This window comes from Canis lupus, chromosome 19 (genome assembly GCF_048164855.1).
Source record: "Canis lupus baileyi chromosome 19, mCanLup2.hap1, whole genome shotgun sequence".
Lineage (NCBI taxonomy): Eukaryota > Metazoa > Chordata > Mammalia > Carnivora > Canidae > Canis > Canis lupus.
In genome coordinates this window covers 46846926-46871070 of record NC_132856.1, presented here as the reverse complement: position 1 = coordinate 46871070, position 24145 = coordinate 46846926, and the positions used below count along the sequence as shown (strand labels likewise).

Sequence of the window (24145 nt, the reverse complement as noted above, 5' to 3'; positions counted from 1 at the left end):
TCCCCAGTGCTGGCCTCTGTCCCCAGGGGACCTGCCCTGGAGGGCCACGCCCACACCGCGGCCGCTGTACTCCGCCCACCCCAGGAGATACCTGCGCGGCTACTAGAGGAAGCCCCTGCTCCCAAGCATTGCATCAGCTGTCCTACCCCTCCAAAATCCTCTCACCAAGAGCCCTCTTCTTGTCCTCTCCCAGCTCTCATGCCCCCCTACCCCTCTGCTCTTCTGTCCCCCAAGAACACCTCCCAACATAACCTGCCCCAGTGAGGTTTGCGCCTGATCCAAATATCTGCCCACCCCAAGTAACACCTTGATCAGACGCATTTGTGCTTTGTCATCTGCTCCTCTGGGGCCCTGATGCTTCCGACTATGCTCACCAGGAAGTCCCACATGGATGTGACCTCACTCTCACCCACTGGACAGGCATCCCTAGCCCTGGACCACACCACTCCTGTCCCCTGCCGGTGACTCCTCCAGACCTGCCCCGATGCCCCCGAGACCTCACCCACACCTTCCTTGCCGCATCATGACCACTCATGGCCCTTAACCAGACCTGAGTCTCCAGCCCCAGAAATGGCTGTGCCCAACAGGCCCCCTCTGCCCAGACTTCCTCTCCTCTTCACAAGCTTCATCAACATGTTACATTTCATTCACTGCTTGTCTTCCAAAGTGATTACTCATCCCATCCCCTCACCAAGGTCACTCCTGCACTAAGGTGCCTTCCTTCCCAGTGCCCTCACCTAGGATGTGACCCCTCTCATTCCTGCACCCAAGTATCACTGGCCACCAGACATCCCTCTTCTGGTGGATCCTGAGGTCACCCAGGAGGATGTCCCCTCCCCATGCTCCCCAAACCATCCTTAGACTCACAACTGGAAGCTCTCGTTGTACTTGGGGGCCCAGCTGTTATTCTTGGATTTGGTTGCAAACTTGCGTTTCTTGTCACTGAGCTGGGGCCCAATGATGTTGACCTCGATAAATGGCCGGAAAATGCCAGAAGTCTGCCACTTGAGGTCATTGGCAGCCACGACTGTGAAGGGGAAGTAGAGGGTAAGGTAAGGTACGAAGCTGTGGTTTTCGAAGTCTGTCTGAAATAATACATTTCCTAGAATGTTCCTATAGCTAAGTGTGGCTATATGACTAAGTTCCAGCCAATGAAATTTCAGTGAAAGGAAGTGATCTGTACAACTTTCAGATCGTAGCTTAAAAGGCAGGGAGAATGGGCTTAACTTTCTCCTTCCCAGCTGCTGGCTGGGATGCTGGTGGGTACTGAGTTCTTTGGTGCCCTATAGAGGAGGAAAGCATATTGGGGGTGAAAGTGCAACATAAGATGACAGGAGCCCCCAAATTTGTGAAGCCTCCCTGTCAGCTCTGGGATGACTGTTCTTGGAGTTACCTCAGAGGAAACTTCATTCTATTTTGTTTTGTTTAAGCCATTGCTATTTTAGGGCTTATGAAACAGCTCAATCTGTGTTCTAATAAAAAAAAATAAAAGCCAACAAAAGGAAGGCAGACCTGAAAGATGGGGAAGGTGGAATTAAGTCCCATAACACTGTCCATGCCTCTGGATCCAGCCATGCCTGAAGGTAATTTATTTCTGGAATTTTCAGTTTTATGAAAACTTTTTTTTTTTTTTTAATGAAAAATGTTTTTCTTGCTTAAGCTAGTTTGAGTTTGATTTCTGTCACAGGACCTAGTGAATCCTGGTGAAGCCATGCCCCCTTCCAACTCAGACTACTCACCTTTCACAGTGACCTTGTGTTCCCCGGTTCCTGGATGAGTGAAGAGCTCAACGTGGACTGAAACTTCACCCACGGGGTCTTCCACACCCGAGCCTGGGCGGGGAAGGGGAGGATGCTTGGCATGAGCTCCATTCTTCCCACCCACTCTAAGGGACCTGGACCGCCTCCCACCCACCATGTGCTGGCGGCACCAGGTCATCAGCCCTGACAGGGTGGCACTGAGGGTGGGGCAGGGATGGCAAATGGTCTTAGGAGGCCAAGAATGCTGGGGTCTGGCCTTTCACTACCTTGCTGCGTGATCTCAGCTCTCTTAACTTCTCTGAGCTTAATGCACCTGCCCCCCCCCCCCCCATTTTTCTCATTCTGCTGACAGCCACGTTGTCAAAACTCAGTCCTCATCTTACATATCCTGGCTTCCGGGGCCTCATTTCTCCTCTTGCTTGCACCAATGCCACACTCTTCAGGTTCTCCTCCTACACACTAGCCGCTCCTTCTCACACTCTTTTGTCACCTTCTCTTTCAATCCTCAAACTGTTGGGACTCCCTTCTCGGTCTTCACTCCCTCTCTAAGTACATACTAGAAAAGTCTGCTGGCTCTATCTTCAAAATACATCCAGAATCTGACCCACCTCCTTGGTTCCATCCCCCATCATCTCACGCCTGGACTATTGCAGTAACCCATACCCTGTCCCCCAAATCCTCCTCTCAGCTTCTCTCCATACACCACCCACAGAAAATCCTATTAGGTTAGCACACTTCCCTCCTCTGGTCAAAACACTTCCGTGGCTTCCAAATCCCTCTGAAATAATCAAAGTCTTTTTGGTGACCTGCAGTGTCCCTCCCAGTGCGTCCTCACTATTACCTCTCCCGCGTCACCTCTGTCCACGCTCACCCTTGCTCACTCTGCTGCAGCCACACAGGCTCCTTCACTGCTTCTCCAAAACACTGTGAGAACCTGACCCAGAGTCCTCACTTCTTCTGAAGCGACAGCTTGTAGGGATATCTTTATTTTCCCTGCCTCAAGGCTGTTCCTCTTTCCATAGAGAATCTCAAGCGTCAAGAATCTTAAGCCTAGGGGCTCCATCTTGCACACATGGCGAAATAACCACAGCTGCCCAGTCAGGTCATGCCCTGCCCACTGTTGCAATGATTGGCTCAGGAGTGGTCATGTGATCCGTGCTGGGCCAATCAGAGTTAGCCCTGGGACTTTGGCCATAACTCTGAGAACAGAGTCTTTGGTGCTAAGCTGGCAAGTCTGTCTCTGCCCAACGAGGGGAAAGCCTTCGTCACAGATGTCTCAGCAGAGATCAGTGACCAATGACATTGCCCAAGACCGCAGATCCAGCTATTATGGATGTCGACACAGCCCTTAATCTTTCCGTTCCAGGCCCACAAATTCCCTAGTCTGCTTGAGCCTGGGTAAGGTGTGTCTCTGTGGCCACCACGATGCCCTGATTGATTGGTTCTGGTGGGTCATTGAAGGGGCAACCTAAAAGCTTTGTCCCTGTCCCTCTTTCTGTGGTTCTGGAAAGGGCATCCTGTGGGGCCTGGGGACCTGTGACCGCCAGCACCCCCACCAGGCCCCTCCCTTGCCCCTCAGAAAGCTCCCCACACCTTGAGCACCCCATGCATAGGGGGAAGAAGGGGGGAGTCAGGGGTGGGTATCCAAGGTTAATCAGGGTTACCTGGCACTGGGTGGAAAGTGACTGAGGCTCAGGGGACAGAGAGGCCTGGAGACCCCCCCATCACCCCACTACTGGGGCGTGCACCCCCCCCCCCCTGCCAAATCCTCACTGCCCACCCCAGGCCACCTTCCTTGTCATCTCAGGCTCCGGCTCCCCCCTCCCCCCAACCAGTCACATGCTCAGCCTCACCTCCCCCCAACCCCAAGGCTGATGCTTCACAGCAAGCTCAATCCGGGCCAGACTGAGGGTGCCAGGTGGGGAGTTGGACAGTGGTGGGTGGGGTGAGGGGTCAGACCATGGCCAAAGCTAGTAAGAAGGGGGAGGAGGGCATTGCTGGGCGCCCCCATCCCGTGGTTTGCTGGCTCCAAGGGGAAGGGTCTTTCTCGGGCCTCTCTGTTTACCCCAATCCCGCCCCTCCCTGAGTCCCTGCCCCTCGCCCCTTCATAAAGGAAGGTTCCTTGGGCAAATGGCTTAATCTCCTTTGAGACTCAGCTTCCTCATCTGTGGAATGATGGACTGCCCTGTGGGGCAATTGGGAGAAATCTTTTCTAAAAAATCCCTGAGAAATGTTTCTTGACACAAGCGCTGGCTCAGAGTTAGAGCTTGAAAACAATTCGTTTTCTATGCTTGGAAGCATGACGTCGGTAATAATAGTCATTAGTGATAATAATACAGTAACAGCAACAATACACTTCCTGGGAGCTACCACATGTATTACAGGTCGGGAACTGCTCTAAATTTAATTCAGCTAATCCTAAAAATAATCTTTGTATGAGGGCCCTTGACCGTTCCCCTTTTACAGATGGGAAAGCTGAGCTACTCCCGCAGGCGCCCAGCCGCCAGAGGCAGAGCTGGGGGAGGGGCCCACTGGCATCCGAGCCCACTCCCAGCCGTGCAGGCGCTGTCCGGGGCTCCCGGGATCCTGCTTAGGAGGTGCACCTAGGGCGAAGCGGATTCCGACTCGAATCGCTTCTCCTTCCCCCCGTGGAACCAGCAAGCCGTCCTTCCCCCTCGTCCACCTAGGCCCCCAGAGCCGGTCGGCCCGGGCGCGGCCGGGAGGCGGAAGGACGGGCCTTTTACTAGCCGGGCCGGGAGGGGCGCAGGCACCGGGCACCGGGCGCGGGCGGGCGGGCGGGCGGGCGGCGGAGGCACGTACCCTTCTCAGGATAAATGTCTTCACTAAGGGTAAACCTAGTCCCTTTTCCACCATGGACTAATCGCGGGGGAAGGTGGAGAAAGGAGGGGAGGGAGGGGTGGGGGAGAGACGAGCGAGCGAGAGGCGAGGATGGAGGGCGAGTGTGCGTGGCGGGGAGCAGGGGAGGCGCGGAGAGGGGGCGGCGAGTGAGAGGGAGGAGAAACAAGAGAGAGAGAAACGTCAGCTGCAGACGGACGGACGGACAGCCTCCCGCTCCGGGGGGGACACCAGGGACACTAAAAGCAGCAGCTTGGACTGGGCACGAGGCTGAGCACGGGAGCCCGGCGCCCAGGGAGGGCCCTAGGCCCTGGGCTGACTCGGGGTGGGGGGGATGGGGGTGGGGGGCGCTCCCCTCCCCCCAGCTTCTGGCCGGATGGCCGCTCTCCCTCCCACCCCGCTGCCGGAACTACGCCTGGGTCAGCGGCCAAACTTCTCTCCCGCGTCCTAGGGCCAGTTTTGAATGGGGGGGCGGGGGGTGTCCCCAGGGAGGGGAACTAGGACCCTAGAGTCCTGCTCTCCCCAGCCCCAGCTGCTGTGCGTGAACTCAGAGAGGGACACGAGACAGAGGCAAGAGAAGAGAGAGAGAAAGACAGAATTTGAGAAACGGAAACTCCCTCTCGGTCCGCTCCTCCGGGTCGGGGGTCCCTCCCATCCCATCCCCCGGGGCTGTCAATCATTCCTTTGCCGCATGACGTCATATGCCCCGCCTCCCCCGAGCTGTCAACCACTCCCTGGATCCCATCCTTCCAAGTCCCGCCCCCAGGAGCTTTCAATCACTCCCGGGGCCTGGCCTTCAAAGAGGTCCCGCCCCACAGCTTTCAATCACCTCCTGGCCCAGTGACGTCGAGGTCCCGCCCCCACGAGTAGGCGATCACTCGTTGGCCCCGAGCCAGCGCGGAGCTCGCGGGCTCCCGGGGGCTGTCAATTGCCCCGGCCCGTGACGTCACAGAGGAGGTGAGTCGGTGGCGGCCTCACTGGCTTAGGGGCTGGGTGGCCGCAGCTAGCAGGCCGCCGCTTACCCTGGGCCGCCTGCGTCTGCACGAAGGTCTTGATGAGCAGGTCAGTGGCCTGCGTGTAGAGGGACAGGGCGTAGCGCAGGGACTGCAGGTCCGGGCTCTTTTCCAGAAAGGTCTTCTTGAGGCCCACGCCACCTGCGTGGAAGTATTGCTGTGGAGGACAGGGCGGGGAGAGGTGAGTCTAGTTAGGCAGCCCCGATACCCCCCTCCCCACCCCCGCTGCCCTCCAGTGGTGACGTGCTGGATGACCCGGGGCCTCAGAACACTGGTCGGCTCTGCTACTCCCCCACCTCCAGCCCTGCCCCCAAAGCCAGCGGCAGTCTCAAAATAACACCCATGCCTCTCCCTCTCCTCCAGCCCCTTGTGGTACCTGCCTCAGGGTCTTTGCACTTCCTGCGCTCCTTGATGGGACGGCCTCCCTCCCAAAGTCAAACACCTAATTTTGCCGTGGCTGGTTCCCTGTCCTCCCTCCGTTGGTTAAGATCGCAAGGAGCTTTCCTTGACCACCCTCCTTAATACTTTGCCAACCCTATTTCACTATAATTATTTAAGAAAAAAAAAATTGCCCTCAGGGTAGTTTTCATGCTTTTCATTTCATGGAGACCACGGCCCCTTTCATGCCCCCTCCCCCGCCCCCGGGTTCTTGCATGGGCTGGCCCTCTACCTACAATGCTTTGTTTGCTCTGGCTTGGAACTCCTATGCATTCCTCAAGACCCAGAGCTTGACACCCCAGAGCTGGGGGTGTCTGTATCTGGCTGGCCCCCTGAACCTAGGGCTCCGCGGGACCCTGCATCAGCCAGCCTGGAACTGACAGAGGAGTCATCAGGGAGTGTTTATAAATTGAATAAAGTAAGGTGGGTTGGGAGTCTAGGTCCATGTCCTCACCAGTCACACCCTCTGCCTGTTCCACCTGGGAAGGGACAGGGGTGGGACCTCTCACCTTGATGGTGTCCAGGGCCAGTTCGACGACTGCACACTGCTTTGGGGTCAAGCTCTTGGCTTCTTCTCGTACCATGTGGTCCTGGATGGATGGAGAGAGGGCCCAGGTGGGCAGAGCAGACCCCACCTTAGGGATATGCCTGTCTGGGCTGGGCCTCATGGAAAACTCTGACAAGTAGGGTAGTGGGTCTGCTGTGTGCCTGGTGCCTTGCCTGTGACTGGCACACAGCAGGTGCTCAATATTTGTCAAATAAATGATTTGTACCCTTGATCAAGCTGTATCTGAAGCTGAACTTTGCACATCTTTCCAACACACTGGATCCAATAAATTGTGCTTAAGTCAGTCCGAGTGGGGCTTCTGTCCCCTAAGCATGTCACCATTCTGGGACCTCTCCCCCAGGAAATGTCCCCACCCCAACCTCCTGCCCCCACACTTGGCCTCACCTTGAGTTTAGACAGCTGACCCAGCTCTTTGGCTGCATTGAAGATCATCTGGGTTCCCTGCAGGTAACAACAGTCACAGCCGAGGTGAGGGGGGCGGTCCTCCAGACCAATCCCCACAGCCCTACTGACACCCTAGCCCCGGACACCACCTTGGTTCTTGTCCAGAAGCTCTGGGCAGGGCAATGGTTATGTCCCAGAGACAGATCTGGAGCTTCCCCTCAGGAAGTGCTGAGTGGGAGGAGGTGATGACTTTGTCCCTGCAAATCCCAGTGTGGGCGCACTACCCACCCTCTCACCTCTACCAGGACCCCGGGTTTGTGGGACAGAGAAGAAAGAGAGCAGGCAGTGAGGAGCCATGGGTGCAGGGAGCCCCAGATGGTGTTTGTCAGTATGGGACACGCTGGGCAGCCCAAAGTCAGAGGGTTTCAAGAAAACTGTGGGATGGGTTCTGGTGACCCCAGCACCACCACTCCCCGGGCCCCATGCCCCTGTAGGAGAATTTCCCCCCAGTAATCTGGGTGGCTGTTAGTATGACCTTGTAAAAGGAAGAATCCTCCCCAAGCAACACACACCTCAGTACCCATCCTCCACCCACCCAAAACAGACACCAGCAAGATGGCATCCTGGTTATGGCTCCAATGAGCCTGGGTGGGCTGCGTTCAAATCCCAGCTCTGCTATGTGGCCCTGGGCAAGTCACTTAACCTCTCTGAACCTCAGCTTTCTCATCTAGTTGGGGGAAATCATATCTACTTCATGGTTTAGCTGGGGCTAAATGTGTCTTTGTTCAATGTTCACTGTCGTTATTATCATTTGGCCTCAAGGTCATGAGCAGTGCTGGGGGGCAATGATCGGCCTGGAAGTCACAAGTCCTGCCTCCTCCAATCACTGTGCTAGGTGACCTGAGGCATGTCCTTGGACTTTTCTGGGTCTCAGTTTCCTTCGCTGGTTCACAGGGGCACCTACACTAGCTCGGGGGCTGGGGTAGGCCTAAGTATCGATGAGGTCCTGCATTTACTGGGCTCTGGGGTGGTCTGGGGTCCTGAGCAGGGCTAGGCAGGAAGGAGGCCCATTTACAGCTGAGATGATTGGAATCACATTGACGGTCTACCAGCTGGCCAGTGGGAGCTGCCCCTACTAACATCCTTACTATCGTCCTGGCTGTGGCCACTTTTTTGATCCTTGTCTGTGATTCCCTGAGGCTGTCCTGAAGCACAGCGACTTAGGAGCCCAGCTATCTGGTCCTCAGTTTCCCTTGCCACACCCTCCTCCCCTCCTGCCTCCCCCCCCACCCACCCTCACGAGCAAACCAGACAGACAAAGGAAGAAGAGACCACAGATGGGTTCACAGTGCGCCCCCAGACGGCAAGGACCACAGAGGTGGAAGGAGGCACGGGGTGGGGAGGGGGACGGGGGTGGGAGCCAGACAGACAGTGAGAGGCTGGTCTTACATCTGAGTGGCTTGGCAATTTCACCCTGCCCTGTGGAGAGAATCAGGCGGAGGTCAGAGTTTGGGTGGCTGTTGGGAGGATGCTCACTGGGGCTTCCCTGCCCACTCAAAGCACAGTCCCACTCCCCAGCCCACAAGCTGCCCCCCCAGGTCCTGAGTCTAACACTGGGCCCCCTCCCCAGCTAGGCACCTTCCCTTGTCTCCCACTGGGGGCTCTGGCTGGACTCCCCGACTGCCAGGAGGCTACAACCAGCCCATCACCTGGGGACAGCCTGCCTAGGGATGGGGTGCCTTGGAGAGGGGGAGAGAAGAGAAAGGGCTTGGGTTTCTCTCCTCCCCCAACTCCCAAGACTTTTTCCCACAGGGCTGCTTCTAAAAGAAATGTACTTATAGGTATCACAAGTTCCCTCAATGTGGAGACACACACCCGAGCACATCCACACAGGTGCAGAAAGTTTAACACACACGCGCATACACACTTGGATCAGCACACAAAAACACATACACACAGAAGAACTCACACATTAAAATACACACATGGACCCCTAAACACTTCCACATGTGTGCACAGTCACACACATAAGCTCACACACTCACCCCTACATGGATGCACTTACATGTATATGGTGCCTGGCACATTGAATATGCGCCCCTCCTCAAAGGGCTAAATGAGTGAGTAGGGAAGCTTGTGTGCTCACAGGTATGATAGTTCCTACATGAATGCACAGCAAGGGCAACTGTTCATGTGTTGCCACAGCTCCCATCTCCTTACAACAAATACCCATTAGAACAACAACAACAACAATCTACATGAAAAACAACACGTGTCTCAGTCCAGGGCAGTAGTCCAGGGTCCGGGCCCTTCTCAAAGCCACAGAATTTCAGCTGAGCCCAGGGCTGAGATAAGCCCTTTGGGTTTTGTTATAAGAGGGTGGGAGCCGTTTGTGCCAATGTTTGCTCACACATGGACACCTACTCCAAGCCATGACCCTGGAGAATCAACTCATCTCTAACTTCTGGTTTTCTGGGACTTGGCTAAGACACCTGCCTTTACCTGTGATCCCAGCTGACCTTCCTACCCATGTACACGGACACACACATGCACACACACACCCAGACACCAGAGCTCAGGACCTCAGCACAGATGAGGCCCTCATTACCTTTTCTAATCCCTTGCCATGTTTTCTCAAGAGGGTGCCCTGCAGAGACAACGTCACAGGGTGATCAACCTGGCAAGCCATGTGTGGTGGGAACCCAGGGTGATCACACATGTACTCACGGGGACAGGAGGTAAGGGGCATCTATACCGCACAGGGCGCTGATGGCTGGGTTGCATGGAGGGATGTGTGTGTACCTTAATGACCAACTCTTAAAAGCTATAAGAGTCAGAGAGATAGGAAAGAGAAAGAGGAGAAATAGAAATACAGAGCCAGAGAGAAAGAAGTCACTGCCAAAGTATGATCCGTTTATGTTTACTGTATATATGAGGATCTTGTTTCTTGGGTCAACAGGTGATCAAATAGGCTCCAAATTCAGGTAGGTCTGAATTTGGAACCTGACTCTGGCATGTTTACTATGTGGCCTTGAGCAAGTGACTCCTCCTCTCTGAGCCTCAGCTTTCCTCTTCTGCGAAACGGGAATAATAATATCCACCTCACTCAAAGGGTTGTCATGAATGTAGGCTGTACAGCAACTACGAGGTCGATCATACAAAGAATCATCAATAGGGACGCCTGGGTGGCTCAGTGGTTGAGCGTCTGCCTTTGGCTCAGGGAGTGATCCCAGGGTCCCGGGATCGAGTCCCACATCAGGCTCCCTGTGCCTCTCTCCCTCTGCCTATGTCTCTGCCTCTCTGTCTCTCGTGAATAAACAAAAATAAGATCTTAAAGAAAAAAAAAAACACAAAAAACCCACAAAGAATCATCAATAAATGTGAATCCCTTTAGCTCCTTGCCCATAAACACACTGTTGTTGGGTATCCTGCCACCAGATGGTTACAGCCAAAGACCCAGACTGCAGCCACCAAGAAGTGAGATGAACGCTCGTGAACTTTTGACAGGTGAAATCTTATAATTGTCTTGTCCACAAAAGGGGGGGGGGGACTCTGAAGTGGTTTTATTGATCTCTGCCCTCCTGTGTGTCTACATATTACTACCATCACCAACAATATCAGCTCTAATTTAGTGAGCACTGCCTCAGGTAGTCACAGAGATGAGACTTTAATGCATCATCCCGTTTGGTTCTCACAACAACCCTCCGAGAGTTACTACAGGTAACCTCTTTTTCCAGACAAGGAACCAGAGGTTGGGAGGTGAAGTGACTTCCCAAGGTCACAGAGTGGCTGGGCTGGGATTTGACGCCAGGTCTGCCTGCCACCAAAGTCACAAATGCTGTCTCCCACCTGGGTGCCTGGGTGTGTGTCTGGGATTCATGTGATCCTGCGGTGGGAGTGGGAAGGCAGGGGTGGTGGTGGTGGGGGTTGGGGTCTGTGCCTAACAGCTGAGTAGGGACTCGGGGGGTGGGGGCCTGTATTTTGTGTGGCTGTTAACAGTTGAGAGCCAGCGAGGACGTTCGAGAACTCCGTTGACTTTTAGCCTCCTTCTAGCTTCAGAGAGGGACCAGTATCCTGCTGGAGTCTGAGCATGGGGGTGAGGGTGAATCCCAAGTAAGGGATGAAGTCAGATGTGAAGATGCTGGTCTTAGGCTTCGGGGTTTGGGAGCCCGAAGGCACCTCCTGGGTACTTAACAATGGGGCGGGGTGGGCGGGCGTGGCCTCCCTCCCTCCAGGCCCCGCCCCCTCCCCATGCCCCGCCCCAGACAGACACAGGCACATCTAGGCGGGAAGTGGGACAGTGGGTGGGAGGCCGGTGGGTGAGGAGGGGGCACTGGGTGGGGTGGGTGCAGCCACGCGGTGGGCCGAGTCCAGACACAGAGCGGACGGACAGACAGACGGACAGAAGGGCCTCTACTTACGATCATCTGTCAGCCGAGATGGGGGGGGGGCGGTGGGGGAGGGGGGAATAAGTCACCATGAGTCTCCCAGGAAGGCCAGGGAGGGGGCGGAGACGGCACCGAGGGGCGGACCCCGTGCCCCTGCCCAGCCCAGAGGAGACAGGCAGGTGACAGGTGACGGGAGGTCTAAAGCCTCCCCCACCATCCCCCACCATCGGTGCCTCTTGGCGGCCCTGCCCACCCTCTCCGAGCCTCCCCCAACCACCCAGGAACGTCCTCTCACTCTGTACTGTGCCATCAACCCATGTGCCATTGCCGTCCTCAGGCCCGCACACCTCCCTGGAGGAACCCACACCCAGCCACACCCCTCCGCAGATGTTGTGGTTCACCCAATCCCACCTGGAAGCCTGATCCCTGGGGATCACGGTCTCTGGGCTTTTCCCAAAGGGTTCTAGAGGCATGGTCCTGGCCTGTAGATGAATGCTGACCTCTGCTTGACCTCTCTGACCTTGGATGCTCTCTGTAACCTCTGGCTGACCTCTGGGAGCCCTGTGTTCTATTGGTCTCTGATCTTCCAAGTCCATGGTATCTCCCCTCCTTGTCTCGTGATTGACCCCAAAGAGCCCTCTGATGAACCCACTGACCCATATGACCTCTGTGATCCATGGATTCCATGATCCCCAAGTTGACCTCTTTATTTTCTGGGTGATCTCCGACCTTTGTATGCCCTATTGATCCACATATGACTTCTGTGTCCCTTAGACATCTCTTAACTCTACGTGACCTCTTTGACATTTATATATCTGACCCATGAATGACCTATTTGACTCTTTGGTGACTTTTAATCCATAGGTGACCTCTCTAATCTTTGAATGGCCCCACTGACCTCTGAGCCCCACTGCCTTTGGCATCAAGTTCTCTGGGCTCCCACAGGGGAGGCTGCCCAGGAATCCCCTCTGGCCCCCTGTGGGCCTCACCGTCTGGTCAGTGAGGGGCGGCAGAACGATGGTCTTCTCCATGGTGTTCATGACCAACTTCCACAACTCCTTTAGCACCCGCTTCAGCACTGTCTTCTCACAGATTTTGGCAAAGAGAGTCAGGCTGGAGATGAAGGGCAGGTCTGAGAGATGGCCCAGCTGGCTCTAACCTGCAGAGCCCCCTTTCCTCAACAAATGGGCAAGGTGGGAAAATGCTCCAGAGGGCACAGAGCCTGTACAGGGACCCCTGAATGGGGCCGGATGGATCCCATTGACCAGAATGATCTGATGGGGCTATGAAGCATGACACACATGAGGAGTAAATGGTGACTGGACAGGTCAGCAGGGGCCAGGCTGGAAGAGGACTCAACACTGGCTGGGAGGAAAGCCTGGGCCTCAGCATGAGGGCAGTGAGGAACCATGGAGTGTTCATGAGATACATAGTCAGACTTTTCTGTTCGAAAGAAGCGTGGAGGGTAAGCTGGAAGAGGAAGGCTGGAGACTAGGGACTGCGAGTGGGCTGGGACCATGTTCAGGCAGAGGGGAAGGGATGGTATAGGAAGAGGGCAAACTTGAGAGGGAAAACAAGAATTCGAGACTGGATATATGAGGGTTCAAGGAGACCGAGTAATCAATCCACCATGATCCATCCAACAACTGACCCACCCATCCTCCAAACTATCCCCCCCCAAATTTAATGACCCCTCCATCTTTTTTCTTCTCCCCTCCTCCCTTGCTCCCTCCTTCCCATCCAACTTTCTATCCATCCTCCATCCCCTCTTTCCTTCCCTCCCTCCCTTCCACCCATTCATCCATCCTCTCATCTACACTTCCATCCATTTTTCCTTATTTCAATCTATTGATCCATTCGTCCATCCATCCATCTGGTTATTCATCCATCCATCCATCCAAATACTTACCTAACTATTCATTTACCCATCCATCCCTCCTTTTATCCATCTACCCTCCATCTAGCCTTCCAAGCATTTATCTTTTAATCTACCCATCAATCAGCGCACTCATTTCTCATGTCATCTATCCATCCAACCACTGTCCATTCACCCATACAAATATTTACTCACAGTCCTTCCAACCATTTACTCACCCATATTTCTATCCCTTCATACCTCCACCCACCCACCCTTCCAAACCATACAACCACTGCCCAGCAAACATGCCCTGAATGTCCTCTCCAGGCCAGCCCTAGGTCTCTGAGGCCCCATCCTTAAACTCTTCCTGGCCATCTTAGTCTACCCAGCCTGGCTTACTTGCTGTCCAGCAGGTCCATGATGGGTTGCAGCACATTGTCAGCATCCTGGGCCACACTGCTGCAGGCACTGGCTGGCACATTGCCTGTGCCCTTCACCTGGCTGAGGATGTCACCCATCTGCTTTACGCACTCCTCAATGTGTGGCTGGAAGCTGGGGGCATAGAAGGGAGGAGCTCAGACCACACTCTTCAGGCCTCCCAGAGAAAGGACCAGATGAGGTCTCAAAAGCTGACCCATGGACCTTTATGTTTTTATCCTGAGCATCAAGGAGCCATGGCATATAACTGAGCAGGGGATGATGTGGTGTGTAATAGCAGAATTGGACACTGGGCTGAGACATTCACTTGTGCTATTTATCTCACTGCACAGTCCTACTCAGGTACTATTACTATCATCATCCTCATTTTATAGATGAGTAAACTAAGGTTCAGAGAAATTAAATGACTCACCCAAGGCTACATAGCTAGTAAGTGGTGAAGCCAGGATTGAACTCAGCTCTAACTCCGAGCCTGAAGTCCTCACCACTACATCTGCTGAGTCTCTGGATGCCCCAGGTTTAGAGGTGTGGGGCTACCCCCTCCTGTCTGCTCCCAGCCCTGGAGATGTCCCCACCTGGTAGCAAACACCCGGCTGAGTTCATCTAAGACATTGTTGAGCTTCACCTGGAGCTCCTTCAAGATGTCACTGGCCTCGGCATCCAGCTGAGGAGGGAAAAAGGATAGCAGGTCAGGTTTATAGAGCATCCACATAAATGGGGTATTTACCCATCCAACACAGGGAAAGAGATCCCAAGGGGCTGGGGAGGAAACAGGCACAGATGGTGAAGCTGCTTGCTTGGGTTAGAGGGAGTAGCTGAGCGGGAATTCATCAAGGGCCTACAGGGATGCAGGGTACGTGATGACCCTGCCTGGGCTTCGCCTCACCTCCTTCCCTCCCATGGCTTCGAACATCTTCTCTAGCTGCACTCGGAGCTGCTGAGTGTTGTTCATGAGGATGCAGGGCTAGGGATGCAAAAAGAGCAGGGAGTCAGGGCTCAGTACCCTTCCCCAGAGCCTCCCCCATCCACTGCCAGGGACCCCAGGATGGTTTCAGGGTCTGAGTCCGGAGGAAGAATGAAAGACAGCATTTGGGACCAGATTTCTGGGAATGTTGGGGAAGGGAGTGTCTCGAGACTGGCAGAGGGAAACAGGGCTAAGTAACTTCCCTAGGGTGGGCTAGGCTTCTGGGAGTAGCAGGAAGGGGGAGAGTTCCTGTCACACACCCATATTCTCCCACATGGGCTCAAAGCTTTGCACACTTACATCCATACACCCTGAAGGCTTCATTCGCAACAATGACACACTGAAGGCATGTGCCCTCACCTCCAGATCCCCCCAGACACACACAGTCAGGTACACGGACACACAGCTGGACACATAGACACAGAGCCCAGGGAAGGATGGAGCCTTGGGGGTACAGAATGGGGCTGAGAGGGGACAGGATAGGGTCCCCCACAGGTCACCACTTTCTCCTTCTCCTTGGAGCAGTAGGAGGCGAAGTCCTTGGAGATGATGTCTGCGTACTGGAGAAGCACATTACTGATGGTCTGGGGAGGACACAGATGGAGTGAGAATGGGGGCTGGGGCTGGGCAAGCCCATCAAGAGTCACTAGTGAGATCAGGGATGAGCCCAAACCCCTAAGAGAACTTAAGATGGACCACTTGAATGGGTGAATTCTCTACCCAAGATGACCCTCACAACCAAGAGGAGACACCACCAGGTAAGGATGACTATTTTATGTAAAGTCAGCTCTTTCACAGAGCAATCAACCATCATATTAACCCAGCTCCAAGAACAAGCATGACTGGATCCCAGACAGAATCTCAATTCCTACTTACAGTCCTCAAGTTCAACTCAGCCTAAAGCCAACTAGCTGGAACCCTCAATGCCAGTTAGATGGTCCCGACCTCCAACCTCACCCCAAGGCCCGCCATAATTCTACATTAATCCCAACACTCACTCCAACCTCAATGCCAAATTGAATTTCTATACTAATAGTAACCCTAAACCCAAACCCAAGCTCAATCCCATCCTCAACCTTGACCCCATCTCCAAATTCAATTCCAACTTTAACCACGGCCCTGACATCAACTCCAAACTCAACCTAAATGCTGTTCCCAATCATAACTCCAACATTGATCTCAACCTCAACCCCTATCTCACTGATATCACCAACCCCAGCTTTGACCTCAATCCCAACCTTAACCCCAGTCTTGACCTTGATCCCAATAGCAATTTCAACTGCAACCTCAACCTTGACCCTATCCCAATTCCTCATCTGGACTCCATCCCTAATCCCACTTGCACTCCCATACCTTGGCAAAGCGCCTCATATAGTGCCCCACAATCTGGGGGTCAGGACACTCGAGTTTCTTGATAATCTCAAAGCTCTGGTTGAGCTGGGAGAAGACATCCACCACGGAGCAGGAGAATAGGGCATGCTCTGACGTCTGCTGGAACTGTAGTGGGAGGGAGGCCAGAAAGGAAGAGAGGGGTCAGAGCCAGACAGTCCCAGCATCCAACCCCCCTGCTCTCCATGGGGAAAGCCAGAGACCAACTGCCCTGGAGTGAAATGAATAGTGTGCAGGGGTGACTTAGATGTGGACACAGAGGCTATGGGGAGTGTGGGGCTTCCAGCTTGATGAATTTTCATTCATTTGTTGAATGAACACTTTCAACACTATGAACAAGATGAAAATGGTGGCCATCTTTCAGACTGGCTTCATCCCAAGGGCAATTTTTGACCTCATATTGGATCCCAATGGGCCTCAGAGGGAGACCACTGTGGGCACTCTAGGGCCTTGATCATGGGCCAGTGTCCTCACCCCATCCTTCTTGTCTCGCTCCAGGGCCCCATGTAGGAAATCCCGGGACACCTCCTCATTCTCGTCCAGCCATTGGATGACAAAGGGCTCAAACCACCTGGAATGGAGAGCAGGAGTGGGGTCTTGCCACCTCTCATCCCCTGACCCTCTCCTTTGCCTGGTTCTTAACGGTACTTGGGCAGGTCCTTCTCTCCCTTGAATTCATCCTGTGGCCTTGGGTGGGTACCCCCCTGCTTCCCTAACCCATCAGGCCTCGGTTACTTCAGCCACGAAATGGACCTCGTGGCCACTGTTAGGGCAAGGCTCATACTCGCAGGGCTCATGGTTCAGATAAACTACCCATGGGCAAGTGGATTCCCTCTGTGGGATCCCATTACCTGTACAACAGAGGAGTATCTATCCCACAGTGCTGCTGTGAGCAGTGAATGACACAACACATAGTAGGTCCTCGGTAAATGGTGACCACCATCCTGCTCTCCAACACAGCCCGTGAGTCAGACATCCAGAGTTCAAATCCTGGCTCCGTCACTTATTGGATGTCACCTTGGGCAAGTCCTTCAGCATTAAACTCTCCATTTTCTCATCCCCAAAATGGGAATTATAATGCTCCCATCTTATAGAATTGTCAAAAGGATTAAATGAGAAAAGGCACATAGGACCGCTCAGTGCAGTTTCTGATACTTATAAATATTAATTGTCAGGGCTATAGGAATCCATAGTCCAATGGCTGAAAATAGAGACTACTAGGTTTGAACCCCACTATGCCCTTGATGCCCAGGGAGCCCTGAGTAGGTCAGATCTCATCCCTGGGCCTCAGTCTATCTGTCAGTGCTATAGTTCTGGCTTGGGGCAAGGGACTTACGCAGGGTACTCAGGCACGCGGTCCTTGAAGGCAGGAAGCTCTGCCACATACTCATTGTACAGCCACTTAACCTTGAAGTGTAGGTTCATGTAGTCAGCGCTCTTGCATAGGCGATGCTTGTCATGCTCTGGTAGGGTGAGAATGGAAGTGGCTCAGTCAGGAGGGTCTCCACCCTCTGTCTTGGCAGCACCTACCCTGGCCATCACAGGTGTCCAACCTCAAGCCTGAGGGCACTCACAGCCTCGGAGGGGATACTACTGAAGCACAACTACCTTTATAGCTAGATTGGCAGACATGGGGATGAGAGTACTCACCCTCCATGGCATACTTCATGTCCTGGGCAAACAGGTTCCACATCACTTCGGCACTGATTTTACCCACGTTCAGCTCCTGGGGAAACCTGGTGAAGGTCGTAGAACAATGAAACCTCGCCAGATGGAAGCAAGATGGCACAGGCTGCTTTGGCCTTCCCATCCCAGAGGGTAGTGCAGGATAGACAGGGGGATCTGGGTTCAAGCTCCCTCAAAGCCACTGACTTGCTGAGTGACTCTGAACTGAAGCCCTGCTTCTCCATGAGCCTCCACCCATCTATCTCTCCATCCCTTCATCCATTCATTCACCCAGTCATCCACCTTTCTACCTATCCATTCTCTCACTCATCTGTCTATCCACTCATCCATCCATCCATCCATCAGTCCATTTCTCCATCTAATCAGCCATCCATTCTTTTATCTACCCTTTCATCCTTCCACCAATCTATCCATTCATCCACCTATTCACCCACTCATCCATCCATCCATCCATCCATCCATCCATCCATCTATCCATCCATTTCTCCATCCAATCAGCTATCCATCCATTCCTTTATGTACTCATTCATCCTTCCATCAACCAATCCATCCATCCATCCATCCATCCATCCACCTATTCATCCAACCATCTACCCACCCATCTGTTCATTTCTCCATTCAATCATATCTCCATCCATCTGCCCACCCTTATGCATCCACCCTTAGCCCATCCATTCCAAATCCCTGATCTTAACTGAATATCTAACTAACCAAGAGATATTGGCACACCAGAGTTAGGAGCCCCTCTAGCACTCAGAGAGAAATAAGACACAGCAGTTCATTTAGCTAACAGAGATGAAAACTCTACAAATGTATAAATCTACAAACCTAAACTATGTACATACACACAATTACACAATATACAATATTGTATATTGAAGTGCATTCCACAATTGTATGCATATATACAATTAAACCCATAGGCTACAATATACAATGAATTAGATCTACACACAAGATATAATGCAATTTAAATGTAAAACATTTAGTAGAGTATCTAGCATATAGTAAATACTTGAGCAACATGTCTATTGTTACTTATGAACCTGCACACACATTCAAAATTATATACATATGTACACAGTGTTATTCACACAAATCAATACATACAAAATATATGCCTGATTACACCAGCAATTGTATACATACACACAGTTTCATGTATATGTTTGTAAACTATGCCATATTTCATTCAGGCACAACCATACCTACAGTTGCCTCTAGATAGACATCATATTATGTGTAATTAGACATGATCACCTTTACACATAAGACACAAAATTGTGCACACATACGTACGCACATAATGACCTCCGGAAAATTAACTGCACAGATAACACAACTCACTGGTTGAGGCAGGGAGTGTAGGAATTTTTGTCTTCCTCAATGATGGACACTATGAGAGTGATCAGCTTGGACCAAAAGTCAAGGTTCTTGATGCTGGGTCCCTGTTCCTCTGGGGGAACTTCTCCCTTCTTGGCCTAGAAGGGGCAGTGGAGACATTGGCCAAAGGGGCTCAGGGATAGGTGCCTTGGTTAGTTCATTATTGTGAGACAGGAGGTTAGTGAGGAAGGGGTCCCATTAACACATGTGTGGTTCAGGTAGGAGAGCTGTATGAAAAGGAACTGAGTTCATGTAAACTGGCCCAAACAGAGGTCATGTCCATGCAGCTCAACAAAGCTTTATTAGACTCAACTCATAAAAGTGAATAGAACTGAATTTAGTTGGAAAAAACTGAAGCCCACTAAACCAAATGGGGCTGAAATGAATGCCAATCAGGCCCATTTAGCTTAACAGATGGAGGTTCTCAGAATTAATTCAATGAAACGGAACTTGGGCCAATTATACTGAATGGAGTGGAATTAAACTTAACTGGATTGAATTAAACTCAAATGAATTCAATTGGATTGAACCTAATCAACTCATCCAAGATCAACATCATCCTAAGTCAGAATAATGGAAATAAATCGACTTGAACTCAACCCAACCTAACAATCTAATTCAAGTCAACTGAATCAATCCAATCCAATGCTATCTATTCAACCCAATCTAACATACTCAGGCCAGTTCAATCCAACTTTAGCCAATCAGTGAAAATGAATGTAGCTAATTCAACTGAAATGAGTCCAACTCAAACTAATTAATTTGAACTCAACTATGCCTAACCTAACAACCCATCTCATCCTAACTCAAGCCCACTCAACCCAGTCAAGAATAACTTCAAGTCAACTGAATAGAAATAAATGGATTTTTATTCAATTAAACCCTGCTAATCCAACTCAGTTTTGCTCAGTAATTAGCCAAGAGCAATGTTGAATCACCTGAATAGAAATAAATGGGACTCAACTCTTTATAGTTGAACTAAACCCAACCCAATTTAATCCACTGCACCTCAACCCAATTCAGTTAAAAGTGACTTGATTTGGGATCCCTGGGTGGCGCAGCAGTTTGGCGCCTGCCTTTGGCCCAGGGCGCGATCCTGGAGACCCGGGATCGAATCCCACATCAGGCTCCCGGTGCATGGAGCCTGCTTCTCTCTCTGCCTCTCTCTTTCTCTCTCTGTGACTATCATAAATAAAAAAATAAAAATAAATAAATAAAAGTGACTTGATTTAAACTCAGGTTGACTTCAACTTGAAGTCAACCTGAGTGTAAATTAACAGAATGAAATAAAAATCTCACTAAATTGAGCTAATGTGTTATCTCCTATCAGAAACCCAAGGTGAGGAAGGGGCCACCTTAGCTCCCACAGTCTCCTGCAATTCCTCCATCCCAGGGCTAATCACCCTAGGTTGAGTTTCAATCTATTTATCTTTCCCTTTTAAAAGGGAATAAGCTCCTTGAAACCTTATTGACAATCCTGGAATTATATGTGTAGATAAACACATGTTGAAAGATCTCATATAGGGACTCCTGGGTGGCTCAGTGGTTGAGCAACTGCCTTAGGCTCAGGGTGTGATCCCAGTCCCGGGATCGAGCCCCACATTGGGGTCCCTGTGAGGCACCTGCTTCTCCCTCTGCCTATGTCTCCTCTTCTCTCTCTGTCTCTCATGAATAAATAAATAATCTTAAAAAAATCTCAAATAAATTGAGTTGAAATGACCAAAACTGACCTCTACTCAAGAAATTAAATTCAACATTTATTGAATAGCGATTCCATTAGTGATTCTATGGGAGCACACTGTATGCCAAACTCAACTGAGTTTAACTAAAACTGAATTTATTGCTCATCTGTTGTCTATCAGGTGCTAAGCACTTACCTACATTTTATCTAAAGATAGCATCTTTGAATTTTCTCCTCAATCCAGAGATATGGATTCATGACCCCATTTTACAGAGGGAGATACTGCGGCTCAGTTAAATCACTTTAGAAGGGGCAGACCTGGGATTTGGGCTGGGGTCTGGTTGGTAACCCCTATTCCTTTCTGCTTTATCTGGAGTCCTTACCGGGTCTGTCTGGTACTCCCGACTGTAGAGTTCATGACAGTTGTTGAAGATGTATTCATAAGTAGAGTTGAGGCAGGCTTTCACACAGTCTTTCACCACCTGGCTGGCTCGGGGTGGGCTCTGGAGTTCTTGCACCTAGAGGGAGGGAAACAGGCACAAGTTGGCCTGTCTGGGACAGGAGGACCCAGGAAGTGGCTACAAGTGGTTATGAGTTTAAGGAAATGTAGCAGCATGAAAGCAGAGGGTCATTGAAAAAGGGCACTACTCTCCAGGTGAAATGTTGCTTGATTAGGAGCTAAGAGTGCTAGAAAATGCCCCTCAGGGGGCTGATGGGACTGGGTCTCCTTCTTACCTTCATCCGAAAGAAGGTGATGCTGGTGAGAAGGTCCACAGTGGATTTGAGGTCCTGGAGTCTCTCTGGGCTGCTGGCTGGGAAGTTATTCTGTTGGAAGGGAGAAGAGGGGTAAGATTATGGAAGAAGGCTGGGTGGGGTAGTAGTGTTTTAGGGGAAACACAAGAGCCCCCCCTCCCGCCAAGTTTCAGGAAATATGTGAAGGTCCATGAGAACATCTTGAAGCAACTGGGGGAGTCTGGTGGGGTAGCACTGTTTTAGGGGAAACACAAGAGCCCCCCCCCGCCAAGTTTCAGGAAATATGTGAAGGTCCATGAGAACATCTTGAAGCAACTGGGGGAGTCTGGTGGGGTAGCACTGTTTTAGAGGAAATACAAGAGCCCCCCCAAGTTTCAGGAAATATGTGAAGGTCCATGAGAATATCTTGAAGCAACTGGGGGAGTCTGGTTGGATGTATCTAGCATGTTGGGCAGATGCTGCCCACATATGTGTACAAATGTCAAAGGAACACATTCCACATATTAATATGGGTCCTCCCATGTACACGCCTGATGGGAGCTCTCCCCAGTGGGCACACACATATGTGTAAAAGCAAGCAAGTCATCATGCATGCACTTCTTACCCGATACATGGAGAGGTCAATCCGCAGGGAGTTGTGCAGCTGGTCCAGGAGCTTGACAAAGCGCTCTTTCTGAGGAAGGAGAGGAGAAAGACGGATGGAAGCAGGGACATGGGGGTCAAGTGTAGCAGCTAAAAGTGGCTGCCATATTGGGTGAGTACTTACTATATACTAAGTGCCCCCCAACCACCATAGAACTGAACCCCTGTAATATTCATTTCCATTCTACAGAGGGGTAAATTGAGGCTTAGATAGGACAAGTGAGGGACCCCTGGGTGGCTCAGTGGTTTAGCGCCTGCGTTTGGCCAAGGGCATGATCCTGAAGTCACGGGATCGAGTCCCACATCGGGCTCCCGCATGGAGCCTGCTTCTCCCTCTGCCTGTGTCTCTGCCTCTCTCTCTGTCTGTGTCTCTCATGAATACATTAAAAGAAAGAAAAGAAAGAAAGAAAGAAAGAAAGAAAGAAAGAAAGAAAGAAAGAAAGAAAGAAAGAAAGAAGAGAGAGAGAGAGAGAGAAGGAAGGAAGGAAGGAAGGAAGGAAGGAAGGAAGGAAGGAAGGAAGGAAGGAAGGAAGGACAAGTGGCTGGTGCAAAGTCACACAAAAAGTCAGGTCCAGATTGGAGACCAGGGAGTCACACAGGGTATGACCAGCACAGCGTTGGGCTCTCCCTCCTCCTGCAGCCCCGGTCTCTGGGACTGACCCCGAAGTTGGAGGCAGCAAAGCGGTCAGAGGCGGACACGTTGGTGGAGGCGGTGGTGTGCGCATAGTAGGCATTGATGTTGGCAAGCAGGGTGCTCATGACGGCGGGCACCCCAGGACACATGTACTTGGAGGAGAGGCAGGCAAAGTGGCTGGTGGGAGGGAATGGGAGAAATTAGGCCTGGCATCCAGCCAGGACAGGCAGTGATCCCCCCTCCCCCCAGAATACCTCCAAGACAGCATCTGTGAGTGGCCCCCTCTAACCTCCAAACCATTCTTTCTGGCAGATTGTTTTCCAAGTTTCTCTGTCTCCTCTATGGGTTGTCCTAGCTCTGCCTCTAACTCTGATTCTCACACTGTTATTTCAACTCCCAGAAGTGGTACTTTCCTAACCTCCAAGGGATTACAGAATGCCCACCACACCCACACCCTCTTTGGATCCTTCTCCCAAGAACCCTTCCACCACTAGGTCTGCCAGTGTTTACTTGGTGACCCCCTCACCCCAGTTTCCTGCACCTTGCCCTCATGTCCACCCCAGCCTGCAGCCTCACGTCATGGCTTGGTAGATGGACTCGACGCCATAGCGCATGGCAAATTCATCCACAATCTCCTGCGCTGTCTCATCATAGTAAACCTTCCAGGCGTCGTCACCCTTGGCATCTGGGATCTTCACAACCCCATTGTTCTGCACGTCTGTCACGAAGTGGAACAGGTTCTGCCACCAAGAGGGAGAAGGCATCATGGAGAGTGCATTGAGGCACAAGGGGTTAGAAAGATCCCAGGTCCAGGGCAGCTTACATCACCCATACACTTATTCATTAATTTATTCATCTACTCTTTCATCCATCCACCACCCACCAATTCATTCAACTACCAAAAATTTCACCCATCCACTCACTCATCCTTGTAACACTTTAACCATACAACCATCCATCTGTCCACCCACCTACCCACCTATCCATCTATCTATCCATCTACTCATTCACCCATTGATCCAGCTACCCCCAATCCACCTGTCCACTCCTCTATCCTTTCATCCAACCATCCTTTTATCCATCCATCCACCCACCCGTCTATTTAAACTTCCATCTGTCTGCCTGCCCATTCATCCACTCATCCACCCACCCACCATTCATCTACCCAAAACTTCATCCATGCACTAATCTTCCCTTCTAATAATCCAACCACCATCCATCCATTCCATATATCTACCCACAACTTAATCTGTCCATTCAGCAATTAACCCATCCAACTATCCATCTCCTATTTATCTACCCATCAATTT

The 24145-nt window shown here is 51.7% G+C and overlaps 1 protein-coding gene across 1 annotated transcript in view; it reads right to left on the bottom strand.

Moving 5' to 3' along the window:
* UNC13A (unc-13 homolog A) overlaps positions 1-24145 on the bottom strand; it is a 64597-nt gene that overhangs the window by 5232 nt on the left and 35220 nt on the right. The window contains exons 21-44 of the mRNA XM_072786799.1: positions 23412-23575; positions 22862-23012; positions 22164-22232; positions 21542-21631; positions 21190-21324; positions 19090-19223; positions 17707-17792; positions 17393-17519; positions 16531-16627; positions 16021-16164; positions 15168-15251; positions 14590-14667; positions 14279-14367; positions 13665-13817; positions 12397-12520; positions 11441-11446; positions 9628-9666; positions 8469-8498; positions 7020-7076; positions 6577-6657; positions 5639-5786; positions 4581-4637; positions 1740-1832; positions 868-1027 (exon numbers count right to left, since the gene is read on the bottom strand). Of these exons, the coding sequence (XP_072642900.1) occupies positions 868-1027; positions 1740-1832; positions 4581-4637; positions 5639-5786; positions 6577-6657; positions 7020-7076; positions 8469-8498; positions 9628-9666; positions 11441-11446; positions 12397-12520; positions 13665-13817; positions 14279-14367; positions 14590-14667; positions 15168-15251; positions 16021-16164; positions 16531-16627; positions 17393-17519; positions 17707-17792; positions 19090-19223; positions 21190-21324; positions 21542-21631; positions 22164-22232; positions 22862-23012; positions 23412-23575 (2396 nt within the window). The remainder of the gene's footprint in view (positions 1-867; positions 1028-1739; positions 1833-4580; positions 4638-5638; positions 5787-6576; positions 6658-7019; positions 7077-8468; positions 8499-9627; positions 9667-11440; positions 11447-12396; positions 12521-13664; positions 13818-14278; positions 14368-14589; positions 14668-15167; positions 15252-16020; positions 16165-16530; positions 16628-17392; positions 17520-17706; positions 17793-19089; positions 19224-21189; positions 21325-21541; positions 21632-22163; positions 22233-22861; positions 23013-23411; positions 23576-24145) is intronic.